The 20,415-nt window shown below is 35.4% G+C and overlaps 1 protein-coding gene across 28 annotated transcripts in view; it reads right to left on the bottom strand.

The window, feature by feature from the left end:
- The window catches only part of ANK2 (ankyrin 2), a 683,465-nt gene that overhangs the window by 246,385 nt on the left and 416,665 nt on the right, over positions 1 to 20,415 (bottom strand). The window contains exon 1 of one of the 28 annotated variants that reach the window (XM_054554368.2): positions 18,008 to 19,375. The exons of 25 other annotated variants lie outside the window; for them this stretch is intronic. In XM_054554368.2, the coding sequence (XP_054410343.1) occupies positions 18,008 to 18,136 (129 nt within the window). In that variant the 5' untranslated portion in view covers positions 18,137 to 19,375. Of the gene's footprint in view, positions 1 to 18,007; positions 19,376 to 20,415 lie in introns of those variants that run through there. 2 more of the 28 variants (XM_054554371.2, XM_054554361.2) reach the window with 2 other exon arrangements.

The following is a 20,415-nucleotide window of genomic DNA, read 5'->3' as shown; positions in this document are numbered from 1 at the left end:
TACATGTAGTGAAAAGCTCTTTTCATTCCACTCTTTCCACCTGTAGAGCTTCTCTGCATTCTTTCGTTATTGGTTCCCCTTTTCCAGTGATGGATCCATCACTAGATCCCTGCCTGACCATGATATCTAATCCTCCTCACAGCTGTCACCTCTGTGTGGCCATCACTTTACTGACATTGCCTCTTATCTATGACACTCACTTGCTGCTCCTCTCTCCACAGTTTTTCTTTATTTTTCATAGGTATCTTTACTTCTAACATGTCTTACCTTCAAAGCAAATGCTAACCTTTTAGAGACAACAGCCACCAATAATATGGCATCTCGTAAATGCAAAAATGCCCCACAGTTATCAGCCTACAATAAATACTCACAGAAAGATGTGCATTTTCCACTTGTGTTCATGACAACAACCCATTCAAATACCCGGGTGGAGCTCTCCATTCTTTGCCACTATGAAACATCAGTAATTCAGACATATGCTTGCTAACTGTAGTAACTGTGCATCCTGAAGAAATGGGTACCATAAAACTTTGGTCATGCCACTTCTAATGTCTAAAATTAGAATTTCCAATTTTTAAGTTTCTATGGTTATAAAATTGATCTGACTTCATATTTTGATAACTCAAACTATATGGCAAAGTTCTAATCTGATTTTGTCAAGTTTTACTAAATACAAAGGTCACATTATATTTAGTAGACCAAGTAGACAGTTTAATTTTGTCCTAAATTCTCCCTAAAAAAAAGAATTATCAATAAAAGAGACTGCGGCTTTCATTAACCACTGACATTTTAAAATGTCGATTTTACTGAAATACGCCCTTTCTATTTTAATAACGTTTGATTTTAGCTGATCTGGAGATCAAGTGTTAAAAAACATCTCTGATAAGGTAGAAGGTAGTTTTTTTCTCCTTGCTCTGGAACAAGGAGAACATAGTTCAGTTTATTATTATTCCACACTAAGATAAGGGGGGATCAATTTTCCTATGGTATAAAGATGTCTTCCAGATCCTTGACCTCATTGTTCAGCAGAGCACAAGAGGCATTCAGAGATCTCTTTGCACTCCCCAACTTTTCGTATTTGTTGTGAGTAATACCTCAGAAGCCCTTCTTTTTCATTTTACTTTGAATTTTGTCCTAGGGTTCTCTCTGTGGTTGCAGTGAGAAAAAAAGAAAAAGAAAAAGACAACTTTCAGGAAATTTTAGAGCTACTTCCATTGCAGTTTAATAAACTAACTCCAAACTAGCCAATCATATGATACTTTGGGCTGGAACCTACCTCACCTCTCTTCTACTCTAACAAGAGATTCCTGTTGATGACATCTAAGACTTAGAAATCGGCCTTGGTGCTATTTTGATCATTGGAGGTGCTAGTAGTATAGACGGTTTCAGCACTTGATAACTCTAGCTCTTCTGTCCTTCTTCTTCCTGCAATCTTATTATAAGGGACCTTGCTGTAGTGTAAATCACATAATAATTCTTCAGAGACTCCCCCCGCTATTTTGTTTGTCTGTTCCTTGAAAGGTTAGAAATATTTTTGTGTAACTTGGTGATATATATTTTTCATCCCAGCTACTCTTCTTTATAGCATTATAAGGTCAGTTGGAGAAGCACAGATTCAAGTCATCTGGGGTCTTACCTCTTCCTTCCTCTTAAACCTCACTTTTTCCATTGGACAAAAGGGAGTTATAATCATTTCTACCTCATGGTGTTGCTAAAAAGATTAAAAAAGTCAGTGCATCTTAAGTACTTCGGACAGTGTCCGGTATATAGCATTGCACAGGAAGCTAACTATGATTATTTTTCCTCAACTCTATTCTTTTTTCTATTTTTGAATCAGATGGGTCTAAGGTTTGTTTATTATCTGCCCTACGATTTAAGTTAAAAATACTACAAATCAGATATTACGTGGTAGTATAGCATGGTTTAGCAAAAAGTCATGGGCTTTGGAATCTGGCATCTGGGGTCTGTCACTTAAGGTATTTATTTGCCATGAAATTTGGGGGGTAAATCTTTTTCAAGCATAATATTCAAGCATAATTTTCTTCCCCTAAAAAATGAGATTTAGAATATCTACCCCATTGTGAGGATTAAATAATATAATAAATAATTGTAAAAAGTTGAGTATAGAGTTTACATGCTCTTATTCTTCTCTGGATCAGTTTCTCATGCCTGGGACCCTTGATACATCTCACCTGCTGTCTCCATTCACCTCTAATTTCAGAATAAAAGGTCAAACCTTTTTCGACTTCCATCTAATGTTGACTCATAATGAAGTCATCTTCAGAAAACTAAGGGTTCCTGCTCTCCTATCTTACCGTTTAGGAACAAGTCCTTATACTTTCACCTATATCTAGAAACAACCAATAATTAAGTTGCCCTCAAAATATAACTCCATTTTTCTCTTGCTGGTGTCAGTGAAGAGAATTAACTCTTACTTCTGAATTTGGCCTGGATGACCAAAACTCTAGTGCATCTCTCCAGCTGGAGGGCTGCCATGAAGAGGTTTGTAAGTATAATAATAGTACAACTCCGAAGGTAGAATCATCACAGCATTTTTCTTTCTCAATAACTGAAGCTTTGTCCCATAATCAATATCAGCAGGTAGTATCATGATGGCCAAGAACAAATGATCAGCCCTTTTTGCTTGATTCCCCAGTATTGATGGCTGCTGGAATTCCCCATTGCTGTATCCCCCTGCCGGAGTGAGAACCCCAGTGTTGACTGTTTCCTACATTGTGGATGAAGCAACTATGTGATACCATGCCTGGATACCCTATAGGACCCAGGATGATCTACTCTAGATCAGTTCTCTTCTCCCCACCCACAGATATAATGTCAGATCCCAAATGTTCCTGTCAGAGCCATCTATCTCATGGGCTCTGTCTGGCTGAGAAGCTACCATCATGCCACAGGGTCCAGTTCCAGGGTAAAAAGTAGTTCTGTGGAATGATTCTATAACTTAAATTTCAGTACTTTTTAATCTAAAAAACTTTCTATCAATTTCACATACTTATTAAAAGGATCTATCCCTTGGTCCAATTTTATTCAAATGATCATTCCCTTAAGTACATTTGAAGTATGTACTGTAGTAAAACTGCAATACTGTAACTTCAATATGTTGAAAACTCCAGGAGAAAAAAGTGAAGGGAGAGACATTATTAAAACATATAAAAATGGAAATGCATTTTGATAAATACATCTATATAGAATACAGACAAATATGTCCACATATATACATATGTGCATATACATCATATCACAACAATTCCAAGGATGAGTATTCTCAAATAATCTACTCCAAAATGAGCTAATTAGAAAAAATAAACCTCTTATCAAGTGGCATTACACCATATGGTCTGATAGTTGTGACATCTCTGAATAGTTTTCTATTTTTTCTTTTATATGGTAAAAAATATTTTCCTAGTTGACTTTACGACTCTGTTCAGTCAAACTCTTGACCTATCCAGTCTATGGCATTAAATGATAATTGAGCTCAAAGAGGAAAGGGGAAAAAGAAGAAAAAAGCCTTTGAACCCTTAATCCTTTTGTCTATACATTTCACTCTTACATCTTGCCCGGATGTGTTTTTATCCCTGAATCTTCTATGAAAATGCATGTGGTTTCACACAGAGAAAAACGGCTTCTTTAGGATATGTGGGATCACAAAGATCCTATTTAAATCTACTGTGCTTTAGTGTGCAGGAATGTTAGGGGGCTTTAAACTCAGTTACAATATACTGCTTGTTGCAACAGAATTGTGCCTTTGGTGTTCTGTTCTACAGGTTTGTCTCCACTTAGGAGTGTATAAAGTCCTTTGACATGCCACAACCACTTAGACCAGTTTTTAAAAGTCTAAATGAGCTTCACACTTCTACTTCTTGTTTTACTTTTGCATTTCAATGATATGCATGTTTTTAGCAGCTTTCAAACAAGAGAAACCTACAGATATCAGGGATCAAATGTTTTATAAGTCATTGGAATACTGATATGTCTAACAAGGAATAGAACCTAGATTTCAGTAATGCAGCCTATTCCCAGACAATTTAGATGCCTGGGTCACTGATGTATACAGTTTTCTCATTGCAGGGGCTTAAGTGACATGCATCAAAGTCAAACCGAAAGAGAACAAGGAAAGTTACAGAGCCTATGCTTCAGGGCAGCTAAACATGCCACCAATAGGCACTGAGTGTGAACAAGGCTCGAGATGAAGGGGAAAGGAAAACAATGCAAATAGGAGTTATGAGAGAGGATTGCCAGCCTAAAGTAGTAGACTTCATGTATCCCAGAGGAAAGTTTCAAGCTTTACAAAGACTAGGAAATTTGAATTGAAAACAGGAGGATTAGTAGTTAATAAAACTATTCATTAAAAACTGTTATAGTTTTTAAACATTTGTGTGACTTTAAGATGGAAACACAGTACATTAACATTTAAACAGAAATGGTACAAAGGAAGACCAAAATATTTTTCCAGAAATTGTTTTGTCTCATCCTTCATAACATCTTTAATTTCCTTGTTAATTTATAAAATTGAAAATAGCCATAAACAAAGTGTTCAAAGCTCTGGTTCTGTTTCATTCTCAAATAACTGTTTATGCATTGGTACAATCTATGTGTTGCCTAAGGAAACTTCTCTTCCTAGGTTTGATTCAGGAGATTAACTTCTGACAAATTTGAAGTTTAAGTTTAGGACACAAAAATATTTAGGATATTTAGAATCAGTAGATTATCTATTATGTCTTAGGCAAAGGTGATGTGATATAGAAACCTATGGTTATTAGGTGCATAGCAAGCTTGTCAAATCCCATGACATCGGGGCATTAGGCTGTTACTGGCTGGATGGTGTTCTCATCCTGCACATTAAAACCTCAAAGTACATGGGCTTAGGGAAAATACCTAAAGTTCTCCCAGGTAAACACACTCAGTTGTCACTATACTGCTTAGGTATGTAAAGAACACGCATGTAACTTAATACAGGTACTATCATGGTCTTTGATCACAGTTTGCTCAACTTGCGGTATCATTATACACTTGACTAAAACTGAAAATTTAGTTTCATAAGTGAGCATATATTACATATTTAAATATTTTACCAAGATAAATTGAAACAGACAAGTGAAATATTAAAGACAAAGAAAACAGAAAAAAAAATTTTACTGAGTTTGGCCATGCTGTAGCAAAGTTAATGAAAATGAGAAATGGAGCGCCTTTTTAGGAGGGACCAAGGGAGAGATTTGTTAGTTGTAGGGCTCTATATGTATGTGGAGAGCAACTGCTGCTTATGGAAATTATTAGACAATCAAGTGTGATAAATAAAAGACAAAGTTAGTTTTCATCCTACTGAACCCTAGTTCAAAGTGGAAATAGGTCTCAGTTATAAATTATTAACACTGAAACAGAAAGAGCATATTATACAGATACCTGCACAGATTTCTGGCACGTCTTAGTTGCACAAAGAAGTGGAAGAATAGACAGTTATCTAAGTAATTCAAACTAAATAAAGTTATAATTTTGCAAAACAGAAGAGAGATAGAAAGTGGTCAATGTCAGTTGCAATTGTTATTTTCAACATCATGTAGTTAATATCACCAACAAAAATTTTTAAAAATCTACTTCCACTCATTACCTCAAAAAAGGGTCTTTTAAGTTTATTTTACTCAAAAAGGAATCAAGAATAAAATAGTAAAATAAGAAATGCATTGCATCAATGCCAGTATCATATATCTCAAAAGTACAATGTTCAGTATCATGCAGACATATGGTTAATAAAGATCGACTTCAGATATTTGAAAAATGGTACTATGAACAAAATAGTTTTCTGGTATTTTGGTTATATCATTTAATATACTATATAGAAGCTCCTTGCATGTGCCATTTCCTCAAATAATAATTTATGTAAAACTTGCAGTCATACGTTTAAAACAAACAAAAAAAATTCTGTTTCGCACTTGTAATTCCATTTATCTTTAGAATAAACACCTAAAAATGGCAATTTCATAACATAATCTTTTTTTCTAAATACATCTGGGAGTTCAATAGCCAGCAAAAATCATTCCAAGTTATACAAAGCAATTGTGTCTCAACTTTTTCCGTCTATGATGACTTAAACACAATGGGTTAATTTTTACAGAATTCTATAGTTGAAAACAATTTGCTAATACAATTTTTGACAGTTAAACACAAGCTAGATTGTTGATTGCCTTCATACTAGTTATAATTTCCACATTTCTTCTAGATTTGTTCATTGGAATTCTACTATAAAAAAACTGTCCCTTCTCCTCCACTTATTTACTTATTTATTCAATTATTTATTTCTATTAGTAAAGACCCAGGGCTATTTCTTTTATTCTATGAGTTACTATTTATTTTTATTAGTTATTTTGTTGCTCGGATTTCTGTGTATTCAGTCATTGGGAGCTGCTTCAGGTTGAAATGCCCCATCATTTTCCGAGCCCGTTCTTACTCACATCAGCCATTTTCCCAAGAAGTTATATTTTCTTCTGTTGGAAAATTATGTTTGGAAACCAAGATGCAAGCTAGGTTTGCTCATTGCTACTGAAGTATCCTTGCTTCTAGGCCCTCTAAGTGAAGGGAGGTAGGAAATATATGTCTGTATACACACAACATACAACTCTATGTATTTGTTTTTATATCTATCTGTGTATATATTAAAAACAACGAGTTCCGGTGGCTCACGCCTGTAATCCCAGCACTTTGGGAGGCTGAGGCAGACAAATCACAAGATCAGGAGTTCGAGACCAGCCTGGCCAACACGGTGAAACCCCATTTCTACTAAAAATACAAAAAATTAGCTGGGCGTAGTGGCGGGTGCCTGAAATCCCAGCTACTTGGGAGGCTAAGGCAGAAGAATCACTTTAACCCGGGAGCCAGAGGTTGCAGTGAGCCAAGATTGCGCCACTGCACTCCAGCCCTGGTGACAGAGTGAGACTCTGTCTCATAAAAGAAAATCAATAAATAACAACGAGTTCATATGATATTTTCATGGACATTTTAAATCATTTTACTAAGCATATTTCCTTTAGTCCTCTCACATAAAAAGGGTTACTATCGGTGATCTAATAAGTAATATTACTACGCGCATAAGTGCTCCCAAAAACATCATTTCATTTTAATCCTTAGAATTACTCTGTTTCATATATGTGTGTGTTTAAAAATAATTATCATTATTAACTCAGTTTACAGATGAGACAACTGAGGCCAGGGATCAGACATCCAGAATTTGGTAGAGCTAAGATTTGAATTAAGGACTCCAAACTCTAAATTTCATACTCTTTCTACTATACCCAAAGAGAAAGATCACATTTTTATTTATTGGCTTTTTACATATAAAGTCTCTGCAATTAATGAAAATAAACACCATCCTGCCACCACTTCAAACTTACCACATATAAAGCAATGTGTTTTTACTTTTCCTCTGACTTTCACATGAAATTTGTATTTCTGTTGATGACCAGCATTTTTTAAATATCATTGAAATATATAACTTTAAAGTTATTTTTATTCACTCTTCTCTTTTTTCTTTATTCCTAGTTGAGTGCTGATAACTATCCTGTTTTCCTCCTTGCTGCTCTTCTGGTATGACCATTCCAATCCAAGCCCTGTTCATCTCTCTTGGATTACCATTAACAGTCTTCTGGGTGACCTTGACACTTCACTTCCCCCTCATAATCCTTCTTCATCAAAGAGAACCTTCCATACCTGCTTATTTTTTGCTTCACTGAGTTCAGCTACTTCTTTGCTCTGTAGGTGCTCCAACTTTATTTCCAACCCCTTCCTTCCACTTTGATCATGCCAAGCTGTTCACCAGCTTCTATGTTCAACCTCTGAGGTACCCTCTCCACCTAAGCCAACCCTACCACCTACCTATCCTCAAGTCCACAATCTCTCTTATAAAGCAACAAGCTATTTCATATTACATGCCTGTATAAAAACATCTCATGTACCCTATAAATATACACATCTACTACGTACTAAAAAAAAAACAAAAAAGAAAGAATATTTAAAAGTTATGATACCTAATCTAGCTCTGTACTCTAATTTTTCCATTGCCATTGACCTTAAATATCTATCTAAAAGGGAAGTTACTTGAGAGAAAAAAATTTTTTACTCAGTAAATAATCTTTATCTCTCAATTTAAAATTTGGCTCATAGCAGTTATTCAACAAATAATTCTTCCATCCAAGGGACTGCAATACCCTGAATTATATATATTATATACATCTGAACCGACTTTGGAAATACGGAGGATGCTTGATGGAAAAATGAAGCATGGCAAATGTTTATTTAAGACATGAAAGAAGATAAATAAAACAAGCATAATTTAAAAGAGCTTCAGTTTGATCCTAAGTGAAAATGTGATTAAAACTAAGAAGCATCATTCTCTGAATTTCTTGATCAAAAATAAAGTTTTACAAACTTTTAAAGATCATTGGAGTGACTAAATTGTTTCAGATGCTCTTATACAACTTACTAAAGAATACATAACCCAGAAGGCCCTCGTGTGAAGGCCAATTACAGTGATTAATGGGAATCAGTCTTAATTATCAAGTTTCCTTCAATGGCAAAACATTTGTCATATTAGCATATTACAAAGTCTTCTTTTATCTTTTGGTTCTCTTTTCTAGTATGAAAGCTGAAAGTTCTAAAATACTGCCCCTTGTGTTGAAAGACTGAGTATGAGTGCTTGATGTTATATACAAGGGCCCTTATATTCGATAATGTGTTTGTAGTCAGAGAATTGGCATCTGCTACTGGGTCCTTTGTTGTCTCCCTTCTCCCCAGTAACGGTAACATGTGATTTCACAGATGACTTTTCTCTCTCCTACCCACACCCAGGCTTTGATTCCTGTCCCTCGGAGCCCCCCTCGAAGGGGTTGGAAGCCCAATGTTTTGTAGGTGACCACCCTGAACGAAAGCTCCTCATTTCCTAAGTAACCTCTGTCCTCAAAGAAGTTACTGTTTCCAGGTAACCTGTTCCACTTACATTTTATTGGTTTCAGTCATTTTAGGATGTGACATGGTTTAATTAAGCATTCTGGCCCAGTTTGAGGCAGGAGCCATAAATGAGGAAGTTTGAACTACTACCTCCAGAAGAACTCAGGAGATTTATTTTCACTAGGCTGTACAATTGAAAGGTTTGTGAATTGCTGAGGTTTAAACGTTTACTGTGGACATTTGTTTATTACAGCACCCTGCAATTTAAAGGCAGCTACCATTACTGCCATCTGTAAATGATTAATTAAACAATTAATTTAATTAATAAAAGGATTAATTAAACAATAATGATATTTCCCCGTGAATTTCTAACTCCTGCTGTTATCAGTGTACAGAGTACCTAAAAGAAAAGTGAGAATAAACTTCAGGAGAAATCAACTGTGGTTCTCAGGGAACCACAATAAATTTCTTCCTTCAAAATGGCTCAAATCAGTATCTGAAATACAAAACAACCGCATAGCTTTATATGATTACTTCATTTTGTATATATCCTGTCTTAATAACTTCCATAAAATTTCATGCACCACAACAGGAACTAGTTCCTTCCATTATTTCATCTCCCAGGTAACGCCTATTAAAGAAAACTTGCGTCATATAAACGAAAATAGACAATCTCAATTCTAACATAATGGCACAACTAACATTTCATTAAAGTTATTTGTGAAAGTTCCTATCACCCAAGGAGGTCTATGAACTCCCTGGGTAAAGGTACTCTGTCTACGACACAGTGTCAGCTCAAAAAAAAATTTATCCTAAATGAAGAAAAACCTGGAAATTCTACCAACTGTCTTAATCATTTATAATAATAAAGGGAAGCAAAGAAACAATTAAAATGACACAGAAGCATAAAGACAAGGAAGAATTCTAACAGATCTCAGATCCTTATCATTTTATAGATGCAAAAACTGAGGTCGTTTGTTTACCCAAGGTTATAGTGAGTAGACAGAATTAAGCAGAGGTCTCCTGAATTTGTTTTTATGGAGCTTTAGAAGTATCTGGTAATTTTGTATAAATATAATTTATTAACTTAGTAAACAGCTTTCTGGTATGTTGCCTGTTTTTTATAATCTTAGATCTCACATCCACCTCTTATCCTGCTGAATGTCTTGAAAGGGTTATCAGCTAAACTTGGTTTCAAATGCAAAAATAATATTTGATCTTTATAAAATAAAAGTAAAGTAGATTATTAGAATTCATGTTTGTGAGATTAACATTATTTGTTTACGAAAAAATAACATAGAGATTAAGTTTTTTCATTAAAAAATAGACTTTTGGAAAAACCATCATTAATTACATTCAAATACACAAAGAGAGGTCATTTTCAGTCTTAATTGAAGGCTTTTTTTTTACAGACAAACTATAAACAAGTGAGTTAAAATTGGTAATTAATAAGTCTCTATGCAAAAATATATAAAAAGCCAAGAAATATAGGTTAATGTGAAATAACACCATTACTCGTAACCAAATAAATTGATTAGATTAAAACACATGTTTATAATGATTGTCATATGCCTGATTTTTTTTTTTTTAAAGAGATGGGGATCTCTGTATGCTGCCTGGCCTGGTCTTCAACTCCTGGCTTCAAGCTCTCCTCATGTCTCAGCCTCCCAAAGTGCTGGGATTACAGACATGAGCCACCACACCCAGCCCACATATTCTCTTCCTTAATACTACTTACATTGTTTTCTATTGAGGTGTTCCCCTATGATAAGCAACATAATAATGATATGCAATGAAATAATTTCTCTAGAAAAAGGCTAAGTTGGATATAAATGAAACTCTAATGAGAGAAAAAAGAGTTTTCCCTGGCAAAGTTGCTAATGAAATAAAGGAACATGGAAGAAGTAATTCCAACTGTACATGCTAAAAAGTTCATTTCAGAATCCTGTACAACTGAGTAAGGAATCCCTTTCTGACTGCTCTGAAAGCTGTGGTGAACCAGAAAGAGAGTGAGAGAGCAGTTTCATGAAAAAAACAAAAATAGAAACAGAACAACCGACCAACCAAACAAACAAAAGATCCTGGCACTGTGAGAAGTCGAAGAGTTAGGAGTACTGAAAGAGAATATCTGAAGAATTAGGGGAGATAACTCATCTATGAATTACTTATTCCTTCTTTCTTACTAAATTAATGTCATATTACATAATTTTGAAAAGATCTATCCAAGTCAAGTACAAAACACAAAAGGTAGTTGTTGACTTGTGTTAGGAGTCCTAGAAGTGCTGACATCTCCAAAGGTTTGAGGCCTCCAAGGCTGCTAAGCTACCAGTTAAATCCCTAGGACGCTAACTTGAGTTCTTTCAAAACAGCATAACCTGTTTAAGACATAATTTTAAATTCACAATGTAGTGGTCTTCCTTTAAAAACTTAGCTTGGATAACTTCTCCACCTGTTTGAGCTTAGATACATAAAAGTCATTTACACACAACCTTATTTCCTGAAGGTTATTCCATTAGGGCAAAGTTAGTCAAACTGCAGATCATGAAGTCTTGCAACTTATCTCTTAAACACTTGTTTCCTCCTTTCTGTGCTCAGAATTAATTGGTTATTACATAAACCAATTAGTCTTATTAAACTTTCAGAAAGTTGCCAGGGTGTCTCCTATCTGCACATGAAAAAATTAGAGTAATACTGATTATTAGAAGTAAATCTACGATTGCTTGAAATTTCAAGATGGAGTAGAGTAGGGGTTGGTGGGGGAATGGAAATGTTTATTCTAGTCATTTCCAACCCTGGTTGGAATCACCAAGGGAGCCTTAAAAATATACGGATTATGGTCTCTTTTCCCTTCCAGTCTACCCCAGGATTCTGACTTATTATGAATGGGATAGAACCAGATGATTCTGTTGAGACTTTCCACAATAAACATTTAAAATCACAGCTCACCTTTGGCGCAAAAGGGTCACACTCAAATAGCTGATGACTTCACTAGCAATTTATGCAGAAATCCAGAACTGGAGAAAAGTCTTCTTTACACTTTTCTTTATTTTAGTATATAATGTCTCTGTGACTGAGACTATTGTAAAGAAGAAATTATTTTGAGAAATACAAATAAAAAAGAGTGGCATAATGGAAAAATATAAACACAAGTAGATCATTAAATATGGCATGAGTAGAAGTCTTAACTTCCTTGTACTTTCACTGACTCTTAAATCTTTCTACAAAATATTTTCTGTATTCATGATGATGTCAAAATGTAGTGTAAATATCATTATTTTTAATCAATTGGTGAATCAGGGGACTAATAAAATTAAGTTTGATAATAAAGGTAACGAAAGAATTAATTCTGATTTTTTAAAGATTAAAACATTTATATGAACACAGATTAATGTAATAAAATAGGAAAAAAATTACATTGAGTGTGTATAAGATTTTAGATTCCAAAAATAAATCAACTCCCTCATAGTAGCTTTTTTCAATTAAAATTTTCTTTTTCTTTCAACTGTCTTCTTAAAACTTACCTCAAGCCATACAATTGGTATTATTTTTGCCACAAATGCACAAATTTGACAGCTGTAAACCTAAGCTATTCGTCACCCACGCAATGGTCAAAAGAAGTTCTTTATAATTAAAAACTAATAAAAACTCAGCTTTATGGTGCTGGTGAAGAGTGTCATTAATAACGCAAGTCACTTATTTAAAGATAATGATTCTAGCCAAGAAAGAAATGATTCGTGAACTGAGCTAAGAAAAGAAATCAGAAGAGTGAAAAAGAAAAACATAATGGGTTTTAAATAATAATAATGATTCTATGGAAGCTACCACATTTAAATAGATATGGCTGAACATTTTTATTTAGACTCAAAATGGGAAAAGCAAATCAATAAAACTTTTGAATTTTCACATATAAGTGGACACTAGGACACAAGAAGAGCATCTGTCCAGATAAAACTCAAGACAGCACCAATCTACTTTATGTTAATGTGGTTTCTGGAAATACTGACATACTGATGAAGGGGTTCTGGGAAGTTAACATAAAGACAATTCCATGCAGGTTTTAAAAACTGTTGACTGGGATTTCCCATGTTTGCAGAGTTCTAGAATGTAACACATTATACAGTGCCATGTTATTCTGGCTGTGACTTGTATTTTTAATCACAGTGTATTTGGTTTGGTGTCCAGACATCTTTGTGCATACATGGTTCTTGACTAAGTGTTGCAACTTCCAGAGTTGGACTTCCCTTCAGAAACAGGCTGCTGAGTGCCCAAGCAGAAGGCTCAAAAATGAGAGGGATGACTAGGCTGTCCAATCTCCTCCTACACTGCAGTCCTCACCCACAGATCACCAGGGAAAGCATGCTCAGTTTTACACTATGTTTCATGTTCACTTTCAACTCATTCTTATAACACAATTCCAAAGTTATAGAATACATTCCACTCTCAACTTGCAAATAAAACACTTTAAATTAAGAAAAAATACTAACATAACTTTTAAAAATCTTCATTTCTCCATGTCCCATTACAACTTGATGAGAACTTTATTATATATACTCAATAAATATTATCATTGCTATCAATTAAATAACCAAATGAACAAGAAGAATGTGGTGGGGGGGGAGATTCCCCCAAAGCCGATCCTAGAAATAAGTCTTGTTCTCACCAAGATAATAACTGCGTACATTTTTAAAAGCAAATAACTAATCAGAACCTTTTACTGTGAAATTAAATGAAAACAACTTGAAAGGAAGTTTTTTTTAATTTTCTACTTAATCCCATGCAAAATCACCTATCAGTTTAATAAAAGTAGATATGCAAATACATCTTGAAGTCCTAATAAAATTGTGACAAAAAATGATTATATATCATAGTGTGTAATTGCCAGTAATTGACCTCAATTTGAAGAGCAAATGTTGACTTCTAATAGTCGATTTTGCAAGAAATCTCATGAAATATTTTGGTGCAATTTTGATAGAATCCCAACACGAATTTACATAATTTCCCCCTCAAATTCATCGTTTAATTTACTATCACAGTATTTAAATTTCTTTCAGCTGTAGGAAGGTAATTTAGAAGTGAAGAAATTGAAGCATTGGTGGAATAAGTGATTTCCTTATTATCTACATCCAGTGTAGGTACAAGACCCAGAAACAGTATTACTTTTTTTCTCCAATGAACTTTACAGCCAGACAGACCTGGATTCAACTCCCAACTCTGCCACATGCTACTTGTGTGTGATTAAGCAATGTCCTTGTTTGTGAAATCCAGAGAATAATATCTAATATATAGGATTGTTATCATGGTTAACAGCACGATGTGTGTAAAGTGTCAGATACATGACCACATGTGTACTTAATAAATGATCATAAATATTTTTTCAGAAAATGTGAACTCTGGCATTTTAATAGTATAAATTAAAATAATAAAAAGAATGTTTTAAGCATCAGGATGTTAAGAACTAGTCACACATTTGCCTTTTAAGTCAGATGATTCCAGTGAGTGTTGTAGACATTATGATTGATTGGACAATAGTTTGTCTGTGCTGAGAAATGGTGAACATATTGATTTATTTGAAAATTTATGGTGATCATAAATTTAAATGAGAAATATTATTTAAATATATACTTTATGTTCTTACTTATAAGTGTGAACTAAATGATGAGAACACATGGACACATAGAGGGGAACAACACACACTGGGGCTTATTGGAGGATGCAGGTTGGGAGGAGGGAGAGGATCAGGAAAAATCACTAATTGGTACTAGGCTTAATACCTGAGTGATGAAATAATCTGTACAATAAACCCCCATGATACACGTTTACCTGTGTAACAAACCTACACATCCTGAACATGTACCCCTGAACTTATAATACAGTTTTAAAGTAAATAAAATAAATATATGCTTTACTTTCAAGAATAAATTTGTTTACTCATTCTCTAAAAATTATGTATTTTTCAAATTTTAGAAAACATACAGTTGGGAAATAGTATCTGGTTGTGGAAAGAATATTAAACTTGAAATCACTTTCTAGAACTAAGTCTCGCAAACTTGTGAAAACACTGATAAATCACTTAACCATTTTTTGTTGGCATCCTGCTCAATTCTAAAATTCTCACATTCCAACATAAAAACTAGCAAAATCTGGACATACAAAGAAATTACTTGCTAATATAAGCTAATAATTAGAATAGAGATATTCTGATTTTTGTAAAATTCCACATTAATGTACTCTTCAGCAAACATATTAAATTAGTTTAACTCATTTTAATCTTTGCCTATTTGTTTAAAGCTTAGTTTTATTCTAGCTCTTCATAGTATGACACATACAATAGATATTTGGTACTATACCATATTTAAATATTAGCTAACCAGAGTATAGCCCAAAGAAGTCTGAACATATTATTCTAAGTTCTGCTTATAATGAGGTTGAAAGTAGATCTCTTAGTATATATTGTTTTAATACCACACCACTGGCAACTTGGTAGAGGGGTTATAGTCAAGTATGCAACATGTTTCAAGTTTACAAATAATTAAAATTAATTTTAAATGTTTTAAGGAGTACAAAATAATAATACAAAGATTATTTTAATTAACAGTAAGTTTACAAAAGAATATTAAAATAAAGATTAAATGCGACTGCTTAATTGATTTTAATGTGCAATATCTTTACCTTGGTAGAAATTCTTCAAAATCAGCTTATTTATTTTCTTTCAAGCCCCATAATTGGCTTTTATCTGCATTGGGGTGGATCTCATCTGAATTTTTCAAATAAACAGTTTCATTAGTAAGAGGCACTACAAATGGATATGAAAATGATATACTCAATCATCTCTACAACTGATGCTTTCCCTTATGATGATAAAGTGGCACCAGCAAATAAATGATGATAATTTTAAAATTACTTTCTGCAGATGGTATTCCAGAATGCCACTAATAGGCTACCATTTTTTTTCGTTTCTTCATGAACTATCATGAAGGTATGTACACCTTAAGGTATGATGTACACCTTAAGGTATGATGATGAGGTAAATTTTTCTTCTTTCAAAAAAAAATTGAAAACTGGTTCAGTGCATATGTGTGTGTGGTGGGGTTGGGGGAGGGATTGTCTATCTAGAAAATAAATACAGCCAAAAAACACACCCACTCTTTTAGCAAGTTTGTTGTGCTGTGTAAATATCTGCAGTAGAAAAGGGAGGAGGAGCAATAGGTGCATATGAAAAAAGAGGAACAAGGACAAATACTAGCTGTGCCTTTATTTTCCTGATTTACTCTGGTTCTAGCTTAGATATAATATCTACATGTGAAGACCAGATGATCCTGTCATATGACCACATTACTAACCAATAATCTTGCCTATGGTTGTGGATTCAAGCTAAAGCAATGCAGCATCCAAGCAACTGAGATTCTCAACAACAACTGGCACCTTTTAACAGTACAGCTTTTCAGTTTTCCTATTTGTAACAAGGTTTGGAAAGGGGAAAACATTCAACTAGATACAGAAACAAACCAGAGTGAGATCAAGTGATTTTCCAGGTGTATGCATGGTACTCTAGCTAAGCAAAGTTGCTAGGTCACAGCTGAATGCTGACAAGGGCTGCTAGCCAAGAAATCATATACTGTGTTTTGGAGAACAAAAGATAAAAAAGATATAATCACAGAAAATTACTTTCTACAATAATGTTCCATTTAGAGCATTAGAAACAGAACTGCAGTTGCTGTCAAGGAGGAAGTCAACCTCCACAAAATGGCTAATAATACTTTTGATACTAAAAAAAAGAATTAATGCAATCTTGAAACAACACGGCCTTTTAAAGGTCAGACAAGCAGTATTAAAGTTTTCCCCAGAAGGGAAATCATTATATACTGCTAATTTTATTTCTATAGCCTAATAACAGTCATTTGATCTAGCTGGTGGTGAGATAAGTAGTAAACTGAAATGCAATGAATCCCTATGCAGTAAGATCTCAACTCAATGTGGGTTCTCAACTGTCTTTCCAAAAATGAGGCAAAGACAACATCCCCCAAATTGAAAGGTAAACATATCTATTATGGAAGAAAAAAAGAGTCCATTGAGCATATGGATTATGAAGTATATGGATCCCCATTGCATCCCTAATCCCAGAGCTATGTTTAACAACGGCTTGTGTACAAACCACTATTTTAATGCTTTGCTAGTGTAATATGCCATTTACCATCTTCTGAAATTATTCAGTGACCTACTTTGTTAATTAAAACATTTACAGAGGTCTTTCTTTATAGATCTAGATCACTGACTAAATGAGTATTTCAGTTCCATCAAGTTGTAAGATTATTTCTATTATAAAGGAAAACAATATTTTAAGAGAAAGAAACAATAGTTCAATATAAAAGGAATCAACATTTCATCCCTTGTTTAACCTTGGTTGTTTTGATTTCATTGCCATATTTAGAAAAGAAAATTAAAGGATTAATGATAGAAAACAAAAAATTAACTAAAATTTTAAAAATGCAGAGACACAGCTCACTGCACCAATATTCTTAGTGCAGCTTCACTAAGAAGTGAAAACCTGGTGTAAACCTCCAGGAGGGAAAAAGAGAGCACATAAAATCTGTAGTTTATTCTTAACTAGAGGTCTACATCAAATATACAGTCAGTGAGAAGACACGCTGCTAAAGATACAGTAGTAGAGACGAGGAACAAGAAGAGGAAAATACTTCAACCCTCCAACCATAAATCAACCCCTTCCTTCTTCTGCACCCAGTACTCAGAGTAGCCCGAAGAGATAAAGCACCTAGCCTTGAGATTAAATAAAGATAATTGAGACCAAAAAAAAAAAAAAAAAGAAAAATGAAGTGGAGACATGTTTGCCTTGCTTGGTCAAAGCAAAGGAAATTCGCCCTGCTCAAGCATCTCCTCCCAATGCAGCAAATGTAGGCATGAGCTCCAGGCTGCAAACTGAGCTTAGAAATGGTGCAGGGGAACGACGGAAGGAAGGGAGGATGAAGTTGCCAGTTCTGAGGCTGATGGTGCTACACAGAGCTGCAGAGAAAGAGGGTTAAAAGGATGCTCCCCATACCTTTCTTTTTCGTTCCATACGTTCTCTGGGGATTTTCCGTTGTTTTTTTCTGTCTCTCTCAAGATTTTTTTCCTTTTCATCCAGATCAGCCTCTCGAACTTTTTTAATAGAAGCAGCAGCGTGAGCCATTTTGCAGAGGAAATCAGCAGAAGCAGTAGCAGAGGATCAGTTTCCACTCCCCAGCAATCCAGGTGATTTCAGAGCTCTATGGAGATGTGACTTTCCCCACCAGGGCAATGGCTGGCAGCCAGAACACTCACAAGATAATCCACTCCGCCCCCGAGCTAGGTCATAATCTTGCTCCAGCCTCTGCAGCACCCACAACTCACTACAATGAACTAAGGTCCCAAACCGAGACCTCCAGCAGCACACACCTGCACGCACACAGGCATAGGTGTGCACCCACACTCAGAAATGGTCCCGGGGGAAGGCGGAGCACTAGACTTCCAGCTCTTCAGCAGTTGGGTGGCTGCAAGTGCAGAGAAGCATCCTACTAGTTGAAAAAGCCATCCTTAGACACACATCACCAATTGGAACAGTCTTTGCGGACTCCTCCAGACAGACTGTGTCTTCTGACTGGAGCCAGGAAGAGGCCACCTCTGTGAAACTGCTAGGGGGTGGGTAGTTTATTGCTGCTTCCAACCACACCTCTATGCAGGGTGAGAAGAAAATGGTGCAGTCTCGCTAAAGGACTCTCTGCTGCTGCTGCTGCTGCCGCTGCCGTGCTACTGCTGTTACTGCCGTTGCTACGGCTGCTCTGCTGTAGCACATGACATGAATTCCTGCCTTTTTCATCTCACAGCCCTTTCCTTCTCCAAGGTTCATTTAAAGTAAAGAATCGACGTTGCTGTTTTGGGAGAAGAGGAGCACAGTTGGAGTTACTTGCCACTGCCGTGACAATACAGGGGTGAGCAGGTCTGGGAAGGGCTAGAAGTAGCCGGGTCCTCACTGTGCCATTTACAGATCCACATGAGGCTGAATTAGGGAGCTGCATTAAGCAGAGAAAAGAGCTGTCAGTGAACAAACAATATAATCTGGGCTCAGCGAGGTTTTCCTGGGAGAAAGAGCGGGGAGCTCAAAAGACGGAGAGGAAGGCAGGGATAGAGAATGGGAAAGAGGAAAGCAGGCACCACCCAAGCCACTCTTTATCACTCAAAGAGGGCACACAGGTACTCATTATTAATTATCAAAGGCTTTTGTTAAATGCAAATTTACTTGAAAAGCAATGTGATGAAGTAAAGCAGGATTAGTATTTCTGAATGTTGCTGTATATACACCCAATAGCGAGGCTCAATGAAAGAGGAAAGAGGATACAAGCTGTTAACTCAAGAAGATGAAGTTCTCTATAGTATTCCAATTACATATACTGCCACAGTTTTATCGAGGTCTAATAGGATGCCAAGGATGGCACTCACTTCTTAGTTATTCACTCTTAGCTGGAGACAGAATCATACCACTATATTGTATATAGAGGACTACGGACGTTCCTTTCCAATACACACAACTGTCGCATTTTAGGAGAAGGGTTTTCACTACTATAATCATTGATAGTAAAACAATATAATCTGAGTCTACATATATGCTATTGTTAGGAAAAGAGTAAAATAACATTAAAAATGCTCTCCTAGAAAATGATATGTTTTTGTATCCTAACCCTTATGATATATCTACTTCCATAAATGAAGAACGTAAAGTCTCATTTCTTGCACTACATAAAGATAGTAAGAGAGCAACTCTTCTAGGAGGGAAAATACTAACGTGGATGGCACATGTTATAGTTTATATAACATAATTTATCATTTTTCCTTTTACTTAAACTGAGTTGAAAGCAGTAAGATTAATAAAATATCCCATAAGCAAGCAAAATGCATTCCACAGTAGTATAGAGAACCTAGCACTTAATCTGATTCAAAAGTCAAAGGAAACAGTAATCACCATGGCATGGATCAGTGTTGTATTGTTGATATGATGGTCAGTCAACTTACAGAGGGTAGAGGGAGAGAAGGGAGCAGTTTTTATCATATGTGGGGAGCATTAGCTTTCTCTGATCTGAACAGCTGAAAATTTATGTTCCAAAAAAGCAAAAATAAAAACAAATCAGCTTCATTCGTATCTAAGCCCTTCAAACTCCGTTGTCTGAAAAACCTTTTACATATTTACAGAGAAATACACATAGTCATTCAGGCTTTCTGGGAAGATAATGTGTGGATGTGGGGAGGGTTCTTCTATCTCCTTGGCCAGGGGAGTCACCGTCCACCACTTGACATAGCATACTTCAAACATTTTCTCCTCTGCAGTACTCGAGAATCAGCTGTTGTGGTGTCAAAGCAGTCATTAGGAAAGAAGGTGGTTCGGGGAAAGCAGCAAGACTGGAGCACAGGGTGTTCTGAATGCCATCTGGCATTTTC

The sequence above is a fragment of the Pongo abelii genome, chromosome 3 (assembly GCF_028885655.2).
Source record: "Pongo abelii isolate AG06213 chromosome 3, NHGRI_mPonAbe1-v2.0_pri, whole genome shotgun sequence".
Classification (NCBI taxonomy): Eukaryota; Metazoa; Chordata; class Mammalia; order Primates; family Hominidae; genus Pongo; species Pongo abelii.
The sequence above is the reverse complement of the archived record's forward strand: the minus strand, read 5'-3'. Positions and strand labels throughout refer to the sequence as shown.